Here is a 16,790-nt window from a genome sequence, read left to right as displayed (position 1 = left end):
TGGGTGCAGTGGCAGTGGGAGGTCTGGCTGCCCTGCAGCCAACGAGACCCCCTCACAGCCTTCTCAGAGCCTGGGATGCCTAGAGTTTTGTCACCAGCCAGGGAGGGGCTGCTCCACCTGTCACTGGCGCTGTGAAGATGACAGACGGCCCAGGGCACTGGCCGTGGTGTGGGCCTGGCTTTTCGCAGCGGTCTCGCCCTGTGCCTTAGAGTGGTGGACAGCCGTGATTTACAGTGTGTGCTGCGGAGCGGCTGGGTGCGTTCACTCCATAATAAAGTGCCGGCCAGTGGGGATGCGGCTGCTGAGCTGGTGTCTGCAGAGACCCAGGGCCCATCCATCAGCTCCTCCTTCCCAGGGCAGCAGCGTTCTGCTGATGAGGCTGAACACAGTCGAATCTGTCACTCCCTCCAGAATTGGTCAGAGAGCAGAGCCGGCCTTAGGGGTTGACCCGGACCAGCCTGAGACTCAGGGCAATGCCTGGCCACGGACGGAGTGCGTGGCACCACACCGGGCCCAAGGAGGAGCTCGGAAGCAGGCATGGGGCCTTGGCTCCAACAACCACTCCGCAGAGTGTTCCTTGGCCACCCCACCTGATGTTAGCCCATCTAACAGAAGAGAAGGCTGAGGCCGGGGAGCCAGGTGGCCCGCCTGTCACAGCCCTCTAGTGGTGGACCAGGGGTTGACAGCACGGCCTAGGTCCTGAGCCTGGCCTGCTCCCTGCTGGTCCCCACACCTGCCGAAGCCATGGGACCCATCCTGACACTTCCCAGGACGCCCCAGGACCCTGACATTTCCCTGCGATCCTGCTGGCTCTTGGCCAGCTCCTTTCGGCGGTGGGGACAATTAGGGCTTCCCTTTGGGTGGGCGAAAATGTCTATTTACTCTGCAATGGAGCAATTTCGTGGGCAAGCCTCTGACGAGCTGCACGCTCATCGAAAGGCAGGAAGCCGCCCACAGGAACACAGCCACACTGCCGGGAGTGTTTAAGTAGCACTGGCACCGCACACACCAACAGGGACCACCAAAAACAGGGGTGTGCCATGCGTGGGGTGAGTCTGTCCCAGGAGGCGCCAGGCGGGCCCGGGCCCCTCAGTCCTGGTCCTTTACAGAGTCCACAGGGGTGGAAGAGACTACATTGGTCCACAGAACTGCATGGCCGCAGAGACCCGGGGGTGGGTGGGTGGGGAGCTGGAGCAGACGGAGGAGCACAGAACCAGCGTGAGCCATGGGACAGCACGGAGCTGGGGTCAGGAGCAGGGCTGCTCTCAGCCTCTGCTGTGGCCAATGCTGACCACCGTGGGGCCGGAAGCGTGCTGCGCCTGGCTGGCTGGGCACCGCGGGGTGGGCTCTTCCAGGGTGGAGATGATCTCAGGCAGGGGCTGCCGATCCCACTCACCCTGCAAGGAAGGAACCAGGAGGTAAACTGAGGCTGGGAGGTGAGGGAGGGTGAGGCCTCCCTGGCCACTTTTCCCAGTAGTCTTTTGGGCTCTTGCCCTCAACTTCCCTCCCTTGACCTGAGCTCCCCTCTCCCAAGCTGCTTCTCGGGGTCCCCCCTGGGTGGATGCCCCTCCTTCAGCGACTCAGCTGGTCAGGAGCCCCAGAGCCATCCAGGCCTCTCCCACCTCCTTGTGCCCCCAAAACTGGCATCAAATGCCAGGTTCCCAGCTGCGCTGGCTGCCCTCCCCATGCTGCCCTCCGCACCAGGGCGTTTGGTTTGGCGATGAACCCAGCTCCCAGAGCGCTCTGGGAAAGGGCTGCTGCCCGACGCCAGGCTGCAGAGCCCCCATGCCCAGCACAAGCCTGATGTCCGGGTCCCAGCCCACAGTGGGGGAATGAATTAGGAGCCTTGGGTCCCATTGGCTCCCGAGGAGGAGGAGGAGCGGCTGGCTTGCTGGTCTCACACCGTGGGATTCTCACGCTCCTGCCCCAGCACTTTACTTTAGGCGCTGCTGTGCCCGGCTCACCCCCCACGTCTGGTCGGGGCCCAGACGAATGGTGTGGTGCTCTCCCCAAGGGGAGGCTGCCCTGCCCTGCCCTGCCCTGGGGCTGCCGTGGTGTCACATGTCTGTCCCCAGAGACCTTGGCCCCGTCTGTCACCCCTGGCTGGTTGCCTCTTGCCCACTGTTTGGGGTTCACCCCTCGCCCCTTGCCGAGGTCCTCTTCCCTCTGCGGGGAGGGCGGCAGCAGGGCTGTGGCTGAGAGGGACTGGCCAGGTCCCTGCGGCGCCCCAGCCCGGCACCAGGCTGCACCTGGAAGCGAACGGCCGAGGACTTGTTGCAGTGCATGGAGATGGGCGCGAAGCCGTACAGTGCGGCCAGCACGTCGCGGCTGAAGGAGTTCCAGGGCACCGAGGCGAACTGCTGTGGCACAGAGGCCTGCGGGCAGGTGCACACCTCCTCGCTGTTGAACCTGCGCGGAGGGAGGGAGTGGCCTGTCGGGGACAGCAGGGCAGCAGCGCCGCTCTGCCAGACCCTGTGTCCTCAGCCACTTCCTAAGAGGGTGTGCAGGCCCTGCTTCTGTGTGGCCGTGGTTTGTGTCTATCTGCGCAGGGCCAGAGCGTGAGCTGGGCATTGACTAGGGATGCCTGCCACGGACACCCCGGCAGAGGGGCAGGCCATCTAGGGGCCACACGGGATGATCCCGCTCCAGGAACTGGGCCTGGATTCCTCCCGCTCACCCTCCTCCCAACAGCGTCCCTGGGAATTGAGAGTGTGGGCAAACGCGTCACCTGTTCACCAAGTGGAAATACTTCTGCAGGAAGCCGGCGTCCACGGCGCTCTTGCAGAGCTCCAGCTGCGTCTGGGGGTAGTAGTGTGCGTAGTTGACGCACATCTCCTCCAGGATCCCGAAGCCGCCCTGCAAGACGGGAGCACCCCTCAGCGCTGGCTCCTCCCTCCCAGACACTGCCACCCAGAGGCTTTGCCAAGGCGCCCGCTCCTTGCAGTCCGTCATCCTCTCTGGTGCAGCCAGGCAGCTACCCAACCCCAGGATGGAGTAGGGAACAAGGTCCCTCCCCTTGGGGGACCCACCACCCCACACTGTAGGGGAGATGAGTCTGGCGGGGACAAGGCTATGAAGAAAGCGAAATCCGAGTAGGGGCCAGAGCTATCATTGCTCCTATTTATGGGTCTAGAGCTGAGTCTCAGGGAGACGAGGACGACCCACCGCCTGGGTGGACACAGCCTTCTGACAGAGGCTGGCAGTTTCATGCTGTAAGCGCTGGGGTCACTGGTCACTTCCGGAACCTGGTCAAGAGGAGCAGGGCTCCAGAGGGGATGGGGCCTAGAGGTCACTGCATCGTCTCATCATAACTTGGGAGGAGCAGAGTGGCCCAGCCGCACCATGGCTGCCCGCCCTCAGAGCCAGGGACATGGAGCTCACAGAGGAGCTGGGGCTGGAGGGTGTAGTGTGGCAATCCTCCCCCATCCTCAGCTGTCTGGACGGTGATGGGGCTGGGGGTAGAAAAGCCCTTGCCACCTTGGCAGAACAAAAGCAGGGTGTGGGACTCAGCTGGGTGCTCCATGGAGACAGCCCTGGGCAGCCCTCCTGCCGCTGTGTGCAGAGGAGGTCAGTGAGCAGGGTCAGCCCAGCCTGGGACAGCCCTGGTAGCCTGGGCAGTGGCCTGCACTGGCCTCTGGTCCCAAATCCCTGTCCCCAGTGTTCATCCTCCTGTTCCCTGAGCTCTCTGCCCCCTGCGTCACCCGAGGCTATGGCAGCCTGGGCCTCCACGCCTCCTCTCCTGGGAGGAAGCCGCCTTTCCTGGCCCTGCCTGCGGGAAGCGCCCCTTCCCTGACCCCACCTTGTGCCAAGATGGAGAGCAGGGGCTGGCCTCTGCCCCCGGGGCTGCGACCTGCTGCAAGGGCCAGTGGCAGCAGTGGTGCTCAGTGGGATGGCAGCCAGGGCGCCCTGCTTGTGCCCTGATGGAGCTGGCTCGCTGCCTTCGGGGCAGGGGATGCTCTGGGCAGGAGGCCTGGGGGCTGCCTCACTGTCGCTGGCCAGTTCCTGGTGCCTGCAAGTCCCCTTCCCTCATCCCCAGTGCTATGCCTGCAGGATGGGGCTAGGCTGCGATTGGAGCCGCACGTGAGCACCCAGGCCACCTGCTGTTGTCACAGCCTGAGCCCCTCCAGAGAAACAAGGGTGCCAGGCCCGCCATGCTCTCCTGCACCCAAGTTGGTGACCACCACCTAGGGCAGCCATCACCGCGGACCCAGAAGGAGAGCACAAGGGCCTGGCAAGAGCTCTCTGGGCACTCGTGGCACGGGGTCCATCGGGCGTGGCGCTCCATCCACCGAGCCACCTGGGCAGGGTCTGCCCTCTCTGAGATCTCAGAGGCAGACAACAGCTCCTATCTTGGAGACCCAGGCAGAGCTATCGAAGAGGTGCAAACAGTGCCAGTGTTCCTGGCCTAGGACCGGAAGAACAATGAGGGCCTGTTTTATGGGTCTGGTGAGTGGGTGACCCTGAACGATATCCCACTGGGATCTGGAGTGTCTGCGAACAGACTAAGTCATTGAACTGCACACTTGAAATGTGTGCACGATGTGTGAGGCTCCTTGCTGTGTGCAAGGCAGCGCAGCTGGCCCGACGGGTAGCAGTGAGTGACCTGACTCCAGGGCAGCGTGGAGACACATCTGGGTGTGGGATACACGCAGCCCCACCTCTGTCCCCCACATCCCGATTCACTGGGAGAGGCCCGGGAGGTGCCTTGACCGATGAGAAGGTGGCGGGACCCTCCAGCACCCCGGTAGGGTGACACGCTCTCCACCACCCTCTCTTGGGGCAGAGTGCGCACCCAGCCTGGGGAGCGGTCCCTTCCCAGCTCCTGTGCTCAGGACCATCCGCGGTCCAGCCTCGCCAAGTCCCTGCCATGTCCCCCCAGCCTCTGGTCACACACCTGCCTGGACCCTGCCCTGTCTCTGCCTCCCGTAGCTGCACTCCTGCTCACTTAGGAATCCTCCGGCCCCACCACAGCCCTCGCCTGGCTCCTCCACCGGCTCCTCCTGGTCGCCTTGTGCTTTGCCCAAAGCCAGCCTGTGGCTGGCCTCCCGTCGGCCCGGCTCCCTGCCATCTTGGCCTGCTCTTCAATTTTTACTGTCACTTTGCTTTGTTGCAGGTGTTTCCGTCCCCTGGTGGGCTTTGAGCCCTACCCAGTGAGAGGCACACGGGTGCCCATAAGAGTCCACCAGAGTGGCTGCCAGGCTGGAGCAGGCGGCAGTGTGACCTGAGCACAGACTGCCAGCATCACTGCCCATGTTTTGGCCTCAGCAGGGCCAGTTTTGAGTCTGAGATCCTGCCCTTGCTCTGAACTCCCAGGGCGTGCGGCAGCCAGGGAACTCTGGGGGCAGGGGACACTGAGCCCATGGACCTGGAGGCCACACTCCTAGGATGGCTGGTTGATTGAGGAAGTGACGGTGGATAGCCCTGTGTCCAGTGGAGGAGTTAGGGTGCGGCCTCAGGAAAGCTGTAGGAATCCTCCACCCGATGCCTGGACCAGAGAGGGCGAGTGACTTACCACAGTGGCCAGCTTCCTGTCCTCCGTGTTGTACGTGCAAGAAGTGATGAGAACGTCCCCCTGGGGACAGGCCAGCAGATGGTCAGTACCCCCCATGAGCCCCCAGGCACATCCCACGAGAGCCCGAGCCCTGGGGCATGTTCTGGTATAAGACCGACGTCCGCTCCTCAGGAGGCCAGCGGGGCTGCCACATCCCCCTTGACGTCACAGTCTCAGTGTTCCCAGGAGGTTGTTACACATTCAGACACAAGACGGGGACAGGACACGTCATACCTGGTCACATGACTACTCACATCCCTGCCCAGCCTCTGCCTCCCCTCCTGGGTGATGGGGGGCCCAGCCCAAATCCTATCTTTCCCTAAAGCTCTTGAGGTCTGTGGTTTGGCTGACCAGGCTGGGCTCTGACACAGGCCCTCCGAGGATCTCCCGGCAGCCCTGTCTGTGTCCCACCCAGGCCCATCTGCCCTGCCTCAAGTCCTCCCGTCTCCCCACCTCACTCTGGCCACCTTGTCCCTGCCGGACACCCACCTGGAAGACAGACACAGCCTTCTTCAACATGCGGATCTCCTGCGTGGGAAAGAACAGAGGGGTGTGTCCTACTCCTGGCCACCATGCTCCATGTCTCTGGGCACCAGCTCTTCCTGGCTTCTCAGGAGAGCCAGGGACACCAAGTGTGGGTTTGGGGGTGCAAGGGACGGGATTAGAACAAGAAGACAACCGTTCCAGACAGTGCCCCATCGGGCTGCCGGTTCCCAAAGCCACCATCAGAGGCCACCGCTACTTTAGACACAGGGGGAGCAGAGGGGAGTTTCTGCGGCTGTGGGGGAGGCTGTGGGCAGACCCGGGGAGGGGGTCCCCACCTGGAAGTGTGGACTGTAGTGGTTGTCCCTATTCACGACCTCCAGTTCCCGGCCATCCCGGGCCAGCACGGTGACCACCTTCCTCCCGGTCAGGTGCGTGTGGAGCTGAGAAGCGAAGATGTGGATCCCAGAGGGTGGCAGGGCCTGTGGGCAGGTGGGACGCAGTCAGGGTCCAGCCCAGGGCCATGGGGACCTGAAGCAGGGACAGCCCCTCTGCGGCCCGTGCATTGGCACCTTTGTCTTCTCTCTGGTCAGTCAGCTCCCTGCCAGGCCGGGCAGGGCTGAAGGGTCTGAGAGCTGGCCCCACCCCTCCTGGCCCCTCCATCCTTTGTTCCCAGGGTCACTCTCCATCTGCAGACCTCAAGAAAGTACCCTGTGGGCAGGCACGATGGGGCCCTGAGGTGAGTAGGACTGCCCCTCGCTGTGACTCCCCGTCTGTGAGATGACGGACATGAATCATAGCGCTGCGCTTGGCAGTGCCCACCTTATGCTAGCCACCAGGGCAGGCCCGTGGCATGGCCTGCTTCATCTGCCAAAGGTACCTGCCGCACAGTGGCTGGCCTCAGGAGACCAAAGAGTCATCGTGAAGCCCAGGAGACCCTCAACCAGAGTGCCCAGGCCCATCCTGCGATTGTCACAAATGTGGCCACGAGGCCTACTGCCCCTCAAATCACTGCCAGGTACAAAGGTGTCACCATGACAGGGGCAGGGGCAGCAGCTGGCAGGTGTATGGCAGGAGCCGGCAATGCTCCGGCTCCCCAGCGGCAGAGAGCGGCGAGGGTCGGGACGTGGCTGAGTCACACGGAGTGGGTGACTCGTTTTAGGAAATTTTCTGCCTAAAGAGAGTCAGCCCCAGGCTAGAGACTCATCTGCTGTCTGGTACGTTCCCCGGGTCCCTGACAACAGATGAGGGCTGTCAACAGGGGCCGGCGTCTCCCCGGCTGTCCTGGGCTGTGCACGGGAGAACATGACACAGTGACAAGGACCCCATGTACTCTGTCCGCCTCAGACTGCAGGCTTCTGAAAGTCACACGTAAGCGTCCGCTTCCTGTGGGCGCTGCCTTTGGGACAAGGGGACATCGGCCTCCGTGACACCCACGAACACCTTAGCCCGGGGTCAGGGCAGCAGGACCGTCACCTCCACCCTGCCCACTCACCAGCTGGGTGCACTTGTCGGTGCAGTAGCCGGTGAGGACGAAGGCCGGCTCCCGGGGTGGGATGGCCATCACGGGCGTGTACACCAGCCCCAGCTCCAGGATGCCTGCGTCGAAGCGCCGCAGCGTGGCCGTGTAGTACAGGCGGATGCCCGAGGAGTCGCGCCGGCCTGTGGGCAGCAGAAACAGTGGGCAGAGTTCACTCAGTGCCCCTGAGGGTCGATCACCCAGAGACGCAGCTTCCTGGGCTGGGAGGTGGAGCCGGTCACCCATGCCTGCTCTGTTGTCCCCGCATCAATGGGGACCTCAGAAGGAAGTCAGCCCACAGGGTGCACAAGGACCCCAGGGTGTGGCTTGGACATGTGAGAACAGGGCCTGGACCCTGTCTCCATCTCCTGGAAGAGCATGGGGCGGGCGAGTGCTGCATGAAGTGTGAGGAGCCCCCGATGAGCCAGTCCCCTGCAGCCTCCCTTGACCCTTCTGCCAGGTCCCGCAGGGACCCGAGGCATCTATCCACCCAGCTGACATCTCAGGAAGTGCCGGACCAGGCATGCGCACAATCCCTCACGGTCCAGGCCTCTCTTGGTCACCAGGCTTGGTCCCAGGCGACTCACTGTCCCTGTCTGGTCTCAGCTAAGAGCCAAGACCCCTTCTGGGAGAATCAAGCCCTTCGCCAGCATGGAGACTGCGGCCTCCTGGATGGATAGGTGATCAGAGGCTCACGGATGCTTCCTACCTGCCCCTGTCCCCGAGGTGGCCGGGTGCCCTTTGAGACAGAACGAGCCAGGTGTGAGTGGTGCCCGAGCAGTCCCCCGGGCTGGGAGCTCGTCACACTGACCTGTCCCCTCGGAAAGAAAGTTTGTCCCTACTTACAGATAGGGACACTGAGGGCTGAGCCTGAACAGAAAACCCTGCCTGAGCCTCCAGGTCCTGGAAGCAGTGGCTAGGACGCAGGGTGCTGCTGGGGGCCCTTGGCTCTGCCCCCCGAGACCCCCAACACCCAAACCCCAATAGCTCCCATGTCTCTGGGCTGATGACATCACAGGATAATAATAAAAAGGGAGCAGCAATTGGAGAAGATTCAGATGAGGATTAAATAATGAGGTAATTGTGGGCTTTTGATATTTATGGAAAAAGCAACCCTTTGAAGAGCTGTGAAGTGACAGGAACCTTCTTATATTTGGCAAAGGATCCATAAATACAGCCGATCGTCGGGAGGAGACAGACTTGCCTGATGCTTAAGGAGTTTTCAAAAATCCATTTGCTTTCAGGTTTTAAGTGAGCAGTAAATCCCGCATCCCGCTAAAGCCCCTGCCGCCCGCGGCCTTCTCTGCGTCTGTCGTAAACAATTCTGGCGGGGGCAGAAATATCGCTACACAGCCCACGAGAAGGTCAGAGCGACATCAGCTGAGTGCGGCCTGCACCCACACCCCGCAGGGGCACTGGGGGCACAGGTACCTCCCAGCCCCACTGAGCCTCCTGTCTATCAGGCTGCTCCTGCTTCCGGTTGTTTCACCTTCAGGCTCGGGGTGATCCAGCAGCCTCCACGCCCTTCCCACCTCCTCCGTGGCAGCCAAGCCCGACCGCCTGTGTTCCTGGAATGCGCTCTCCGCTCTGTGGCCGACCTCCTTTCACACAACAGGCTGCCCCTCTGCCAGCTCCCTTGTGGGACTCCTCTTGTCCCCTAAGCGCATGCTAAATGCCACCGACATGCCACCGTGCCCCAGGAATCTGTCTCCCGTGCACCTTGCCCTTGCTTGCGCATGTGCTGTCTCACTCCTGCCCAGAAGTTCCTTGAGGACGTGTGTGCCTCGCTCACCCTGCTGCCCGCTCTCAGCCTGACACAGACCCTCACAAACACTGGCTTGGTTAAAACGCTTGGCATTTCTTGGGCTGTGCCACGCAGCGTGCACAGGGAGAGGCGGACGGGTGCCCCTTGCCCCGGACGCTCTGAGCTCAGCTGGCCGACTCGAATCACCTCTGAGCACACAGTCGGAACAGAGCCCGGCCACGGAAGTGGACTTAGCCCAGTGGCAACAAGGTGACCACGGGCAAGACCTCCTCCTCTGGACCTGTGAATGGCGGTTACAGTACCACCCTGCCATGCTCCCGGGAGCACTTTGGGGGCCGTCTGGGTGTGAGGGAGCCGAGGCCCTCCATCGCCTGGGGCAGACATCACTCACCACCTCCAGCACTGCCCTGTTGGCCAGGGACGGACTCCCTGGCTGGGCACTCTCCCCACCACTGTCCAGGATGATGCCCCAGCTGCCCAGCACATGCACATCCATGTGCGTAGCAGACAACTTGTTTCCCACAGAGGCAGCTTTGGGGCCAGCTGGGCTCGCCAGGCCCCATGTAGCTCAGCCTCTGCAAGGCTGCATGACCAAGGCCATGGTGATGGTCAAGACCATGGTGACGGTCAGCCCCACTGGCCCCGAGTCCCTGCTCACTCTGCAGCCCTGGCGAGGTCCTCTTGCCCCCGGTTTCAGCTTTCCTGTTGGCAAACTGGGCCATGAGAAACCTCTCCCTGGCCTTTCCCAGGTGGGTGGTCCTGGGACCGAAGGAAGGAGGTGCTGAGTCCATGGTGTGCCAGGATGCTGCCGGGCACGGGGCTGAGTGAGGAGCCGGCTCCACAGGCCCTGCCCCGGGAGGAGGACAGGGAGTGGGGACACAGGTGGCCAGTGGCTCTAGGGATCATCAGACAAGGGGCTGAAGCCTTGGGGACTTGGGTTGGACAATGCTAGGTGCCCACTCGCCCCCAGCCACCAGGCCTACCTTGGATCTTCAGCGGGTTGTGGTAGTGGACTTCTAGGCGGAGGAACCGGGAGGACCCCTCGCCCCCGAAAGGAAGGCCGGCTTCCTCTGGGTAGTAGAATGCCTGTGGGGGTTGTCAGCAGAAAGGGGTCACACAGTGTCAGGAGAAGGGTCCTGGACAGGGCCAGGACAAACATGCCCACCCGTTGGGGCCTGAATGGGGGAGAGTGGCATTGGTGGGGCAGCTGGATCACACTGGTGCCCTGCCACAGACTTTCCTGTGAGACGCGGGGTTAGGCCGTGGAGAGGGGAGCTGGGCCTCACCAGGCTTGCCCCATCCTCCCAGGCCCCTCTTGCTCCCCTGGACAGCGGCAGACATCGATACAACCTCGGGGACTGAGTCCTTGAGGACAGGACAATTTCCCCGGCCAGCTCCAGCCCTGGCCAGGACTGTGCACCAAACTCCGACTCTGGCAGAAAGTGAAATTAGTACCCACAAAGTGGATGGGTACAGGGGCACCCTAGAGGTGAGGCAAGCCCTGGGCAGCCCTGTGCCTCAGGGAAACAGAGGCGTGGGCAGCGTCAGCCTCACCCGGGCACTCTTTAAGGGGCGGGATGCACTCACCTTGGCGCCCAGTGCCCACGCCGCCAGCACGTGGCGGCAGTAGTTGAGGCGCTCCGGCTTCATCCTGGAGTCGCAGGCTCCGCTGAAGTGGGGGACGCTCTCAAAGCCACCGGTGCACTGGAAGATTTCCATGTGGTGCACCAGGGCCTCGTTGCCCTGGGTGATGATGGGCTCATACTGTGGAGGGACAGCACCCTGAGCAGGGCAGCCTGGCCCAGCAGATGTCCTCCCTGCCCCACGAGCCTTTGGCCACCCCACCGTGGTGGGGAGGGGTGAGGGTGTGGCCTCCAGGGACATTGTGGGCCCCGGGAACTGGGGAGCAGTGGGCAGTCCAGAGCCAGGCAGCATCTACTGGCGGGACAAAAGCAGGAAGTGGGCGACTTCCTGAGCAGGCAGGGGCAGGAAGGCAGTTGTGTGCTCCTGTGCAGGGCAACTTCGGGGCAAACACACTGGGCCCCGCAGCTCCAGGCAGAGGCAGGGCGGCCCCAGGTCAGGCCAGGCTGCTCCCCGCTCTGCAGTGTGGGTACTCACTGAACCCCTCTGGGCTGCTGATCGTCTCCAGGAAACGGGAGCAGCATCCAGGACTGGGCACTGCTGTGATGGAGGCCCTAATGGCCTCACCTTCGCCCCCACCAGGTAAGTAGGTGACCTGGGGCAGCTAACGTCTCCATTCTACAGCAAGCAAGTTCTCCTTAAGCTGCTTCACCATGGGGCTGGACAGGCATACAGACAGCGGCCCAGGCCCAGGGACAGATGGAGAATTCAATCCTGGTTACTGTGGTGCAGGCCGGGAAGCCAGAGCAAAGGCCCTGGAGTGGGCATGAGCAGGGTGGCGGGGACCAGAGAACACAGGCTGGTGCCTGGAGCTCGGGCAGCAGGTGGACCATGGGCTAGCTGTCCAGGCCAGGGACATTGGCACCCCCCGGAAAGACAGTGCAACCCGGACCCCACGCACCATGACGATGTGGTGCCGGGCAAAGCCCCGGGGCAGCTCGGAGATGTAACACCAGTACGTGGTCTCCTGGCCAGGTATCAGGACATCAGGGGCCCGGATCTCCATAGTGCGGGTGTCCGCGGGCACCTTTGGCACGGGGACCTCGGGCTTCAGCAGCTGCACCCGCTGCAGCCCCGTCTGCAGGCTTGAGGTGTTGATGGCCTCCAGCGACGGGAACGGCTGCTCCAGGATCCCGTACACCAGGTGGACTGTGCCGTCCTGCAGCCAGACAAGGCCGGTCATTGGCTGCTCAGAGCCACCAGTGTGGGCTCCTCGTCACCGGAGGGGTGAGAGGCTGTGAAGCAAGCTGGCACGTTACCTCGATGAAGTAGTCCTTGGGGTCACAGGTGCCGAAGGGCCTCTTGAACAGCAGGGCTAGGCCATCCGGGGTGCCCTGTGCCTGCAGCAGCTGGTAGTCCTGCTGGGTATCCAGGTGGATCTGCCCCTTCTGGTCACTCCAGGCATCCTGCAGACAAGCTCAGGTGGGGGCAGGAAGGGGCTGGTGCCCGGGGCCTTTCCTGGCACAGCTCATGAACGATCGCCCGAGCCTCACTCCCCCCAGCGGGTCTCACCCAGTCTGTCTGTCTTTTGCAGTGCTGGGCTGGAGCCCCATGCCTGTGCGTGCTAGGCAAGCCCCTCCCACAGCACCCCCCTTCTGTGGGCTCAGCCCCATCCTGCGCACTTCTACAGCTAGGAGTGTTCAGACTCCAGGCGAGTCTGCTGCCTGAGACTCCCAGGCCTTGGGGTGAGACCTAGGACTCGGTATTGTTAGGGAAGAGCCTGAGGCTTCCAATGGGACCGGGATCTTGGACCAGTACCACTCCCATTCCTCCAGGAGGAAAGAAAACAAGGATGGGGAGGGAGGGGCAGGGGGAGGGTAGAGAAACTGAGATAGGGAGGGAAGGGGGGGCGGGACGGGAGTGGGGAATGGAGGGAAGGGGCAGCAAGAGAGAAAAGTCTGAGCATTCAAGGTGGCGCCCATGTAGCGAACCACACCCCAGCTATCCCTCACCCTACTCCAGCGTTGCCTGAAGAAGTAAACTGAGGCTCAGGGGGTTGGGGGCCTGGCTGCATTTTCCCAGGATAGTTCCCAGAGCCTAGATGGTTCTCCCTCTCCTCCCTCCCTGCCAGGGCTCTGTGCTGAGGACCCAGCAGGCTCCAGGCAGTTCTGGCTCTGTGAGGTGGCGCACCAGAGCCTCCCCAGCCAGCAGGGGTCAGGAATGCCCCGGGCCCGCTGTGAGGGTTTTTGGCTCTGCTTTTAATCCTATATCTGAGGCTACAACATGTTTTCATTTGCCTGAGAAAAAAAGAACCCTACGAAAGGTTGTGCAACGTTTTCCCAGAGGAAAGCAGCGCGCGACACGCCTGCCAGGGTCCCGCTGATCTGCCACAGACTAATTCAAATGCAGGCACAAAGTCGGCTGGTGTTTCAGCAGGAAAGCAAGAGTACATTAGCTGCGCAGATTGCCAGAGGAGCAACCCCAAGCCTGACATCTGCGTTCCTAGGAATTTGTGGCAGGATTTAACCTTGCGGGGCACTGAGAAGTGGTACCACCCTGACTCCCTCCTTTGCCCCGGGAAAGCCCTGCAGTCGGGGCTCCTGATTCACGTGGGGATCCAAGCCCGAAGCACCAGACAGCTGAGCCTGGGAACTGGGCTGTGACCCTCGAGCCACTGCGCAACCCTGCTCTGCCCCACCCTGCCTGGTGGCCCAGAGCGAGGGACCTGGCTGGCCCAGCCTCAGTGCCTTATCTGGGAAAGGGAACCGGGGGTGGAGTGGGTAATCTCTCCACTTCCAGCGGGGAAACAGGCCTGAGCAGGACAAGGTCCATCCTTGGCCTTCTTGTGCCTGTGGTCACAGGGAGAGCGGGGCTTTGTGCTCAGGGAGGCCTTGGTGACTTGTCTACTCTGCAGGGAAGCAAGAGCTGTGACGCCAGCTCGGGCTATCCCTCTTCTGGTGATGCCTGCTTCTTGCGGGGACCCCAAAGGCCACACCAGTTTGAAGGGAGACTCCACCTTCTGCACCCCTGAAGGCAAGAATGGAGGCTCATTTTAAGGGAGGAGCCGAGGTCCTGACCTCAGTGGGTTTGTCCCTGCCTGGGGTCGGGCTGGGTCCGTGTGTGCGTGTGTGCATTCACTGTGCAGAAGGTGGGTATGCGCACCATCCTGGCGCTGGGCGTAGGCTCCCTGCTACACCGGGCCTTGTGCCACCACCTGGCTGTGTTGGGTATGCTTGCCCTGGTCTTGTGGCGTAGGTGTCATTTGCAGAGAAGGGGAGGTGGGTCTGCACTCACACAGAGGAGTGCGGCGTGGCCTGTGGCTCCTCCGTGTGCTGAGCCCGTCATTCGGGGTGTGCAGTGGAGGACCCTGGGGAGCACTGTTTCCTGTTCATCCCCGGTGTCCGCATGGTGTCCACACAGAGAACAAGCCTGACTGAGGTCAGAGTGAGCTCAAGCACCAAGAGGTGGCAGGGAAATGCCCTTGGCTGTCGGAGGAGGGAGAGCTCGGGAGGACGGCCAGACAGGTGCCAGCGGGCGAGGTGGGGACGCGGGCGGAAGGAGAGACTCACGGCAAAGTAGGCGCTGTCGCCGTTGGTCCAGAGCACAACGAGGTCCGCGTTCTCCATCTCGCCACGGTCCGACATCCCAAACAGGAGCCCGGCCTTGAGCTCTCGCACCAGGAGCCGGAAGTGGACGGCCTCCTGGACATAACTGACATTCCAGGAGAGCTCCAGGGTGCCCTGGGGGTCCAGGAGGATGCGGTAGGGGAAGGGGTTCTCAGGGGGCACTGAGCCCTGCAGAGCGGCCACCAGGATGACCAGGAAGATAGCCACCGCCGTGCCGTACATGGAAGCTGCTTCGCGCACACTGGGGCTGGGGAGCCGGGGCCCATGATGCTGGCGGCTGGGGTCTTGCATGGTGGGGCTGAGCTTGATGGCCCCACTGGGCCATTTATGCCCCAGCCCCCAGGAGGGGCTGAGTCCAGTCTGCCTGGTAATTGCATTAGTCTGGTGGGGAATTCAATTGTCCTAGTAGCCCTCCCACCAGCCTGGGCCCCGGGGCAAGTGCTCTGCTTGTTCCCTCCCCTAATTGCACTAATGACACATGGACATCGTCAGGGGAAATCGAAGCAGACCGGCTGAGGTCCGTCTGGAAAGTAGCTCCTTCCGCCGCTTGGGCTGCTTCTCAGGTTACTGGGTCCCATCCTCACCCAGGGAGCCAGACTGATTCCCAGGGGTGCTTTCTGGGGTGACCAGTGGTGGCCTCTCGTGCCTGTGGGCCTGGCCCAGTGAGCTACGTGGTTTCTATAACACTGGGGGTGTGGATTGATTTCAAACTAAAAATAAAAAAAAAAAAAAAAAAAAAAAAAAAAAAAAAAAAACAAAAAAACTAAAAATAAAGCTCAATCACCAGATAGTCTCTGTGTAGACGCCCTCCTGCGGCCTGCTGTTCCCACGGTGCCTCCTCTGTTTCCCCACCAGCTCCAGCTGGTGCCATGGCTGCTCAAGAAGGAGTGGGTGCATTGCTGGGGGGCAGATGGGTGGGGGTGCAGGGCTGGAGCAGGCAGAGGGGGTGGTGCCAGGGACAGACTGTAGGGAAAGGAGGGTGAGGGGCGGGCCTGCACTTGTCTGAGCCCCCATGCTCACGGCTTCCTCTCACCCAGGGCAGAGAGGCCTGGTCTGTGTCCTCTCGGGCCAGCAGCATTAGCATGACCAAGTTCTGCTGGGTCTCTGCTTCGATTCCACCCTGCTCCTGGCCAGAATGACAGATCTCCCCTCCCCCGCTCCCTTTCCTTCCCCCTTTCTCCTCTCTCCAATGTTAGGAACCCACAAGCATCGTGGCCCCGACTCTAAGTCCTCTGCTGTCCCCAAGGACGCCCTGAGCCTGCTGTACCAGAGGCAACAGCTGTGTCCTCTCTCTTGAAATGCCTGTGGGATATTGCATCCTCCCCTAGGGGCTGTGTGGAGCTGTGGGCACGGCCGCAGCAGGGATGGTACAGAGCCTCCCGGGTAGCAGGTGCCACTCACACACACAGGGATAAGTCAGAAGCCATTGGCGTGAAGGTGGGATGCTGCCGGGGCTGCAGTCCGTCCCCGGCGTGAGCCCTTCTGAGCCCCTTTAGGGAGAGTTTATAGCCCAGAGCCTGCGTCCCCAGGACAGGAATCCAGCAGCCAGTGATCGCTGATGCCTTGGGCTCCTCTCAGCTCACCAAGGCCAGGAGCAGGGGCCGGGAAGGGTCCCGATCTTCGGGGAATGTGAAGGCAGAAGGTCTCATTCTTCACCTGGATCTGGGACAAACAAGATCAGCAGTTGCTAGGTGCTCCAAGGAGGGAAGGCGGCATGCGTGTCCCCTAGTAAACACCAGAGTGCTGCACGCACGCATTTATTTTTAACAGGATTTAGAAGACATCCTCGTCCTCCAGCTCAGAACCAGGCTGGAACGCCGGCATCGAGAGAAGGGATGCAGTTGATTTCAGAAGTAACAATTACCGAGCCCTAGCAATCAGCAGGAGAGGGAGGCAGGCCTGCTTTTCGGCTCCGTCCTCACTGGGTGCCGGAGCAGGGTCTGTGATGGTCCCCGCCTGACACACAAGAGGGGCAGCTGCAGCTGCCTGCACCTGGGGTTGCACGGCTGTGCTCTCAACCAGAGGGGGCCACGCACCCTGGCAGCCAAGGTCACAGAAATTCCACTGGAGTCAGGAGGGAGGAGGTGCAGATCAGAAATGCAACCTCGGAGGAAAGTGAGGGAGGGTGGGGGAGCGGGTCCCTGTGTGCCCGAACACTGCGCCCTTCCTGGCACCAGTGGATCTTGAAAAGCAGCAATCTGACCCCGAGGCAGGAAGCAGCACTCAGCTGTCCTGTCCACGCCCTTATCAGAGGTGACACCGCCC

The 16,790-nt window shown here is 62.1% G+C and overlaps 1 protein-coding gene across 1 annotated transcript; it reads right to left on the bottom strand.

Moving 5' to 3' along the window:
• Positions 1-855: 855 nt before the first annotated feature.
• Dbh (dopamine beta-hydroxylase (dopamine beta-monooxygenase)) lies at positions 856-15,252 on the bottom strand. Its single transcript, XM_005408455.2, has 12 exons — positions 14,469-15,252; positions 12,219-12,365; positions 11,861-12,118; positions 10,906-11,082; positions 10,302-10,404; positions 7,530-7,696; positions 6,373-6,516; positions 6,041-6,079; positions 5,513-5,572; positions 2,729-2,856; positions 2,250-2,409; positions 856-1,397 (listed from the first exon to the last, which is right to left on the bottom strand). The coding sequence occupies exons 1-12, from the start codon at positions 14,814-14,816 to the stop codon at positions 1,266-1,268; spliced, it is 1,863 nt and encodes a 620-aa protein (XP_005408512.1). The 5' UTR covers positions 14,817-15,252; the 3' UTR covers positions 856-1,265.
• Positions 15,253-16,790: the final 1,538 nt, after the last annotated feature.

The sequence above is a fragment of the Chinchilla lanigera genome, unplaced genomic scaffold (assembly GCF_000276665.1).
Source record: "Chinchilla lanigera isolate Chin_1 unplaced genomic scaffold, ChiLan1.0 scaffold00112, whole genome shotgun sequence".
Taxonomy (NCBI): domain Eukaryota; kingdom Metazoa; phylum Chordata; class Mammalia; order Rodentia; family Chinchillidae; genus Chinchilla; species Chinchilla lanigera.
Note: the sequence above shows the minus strand (reverse complement) of the source record. Positions and strands in the feature narration are given on the sequence as shown.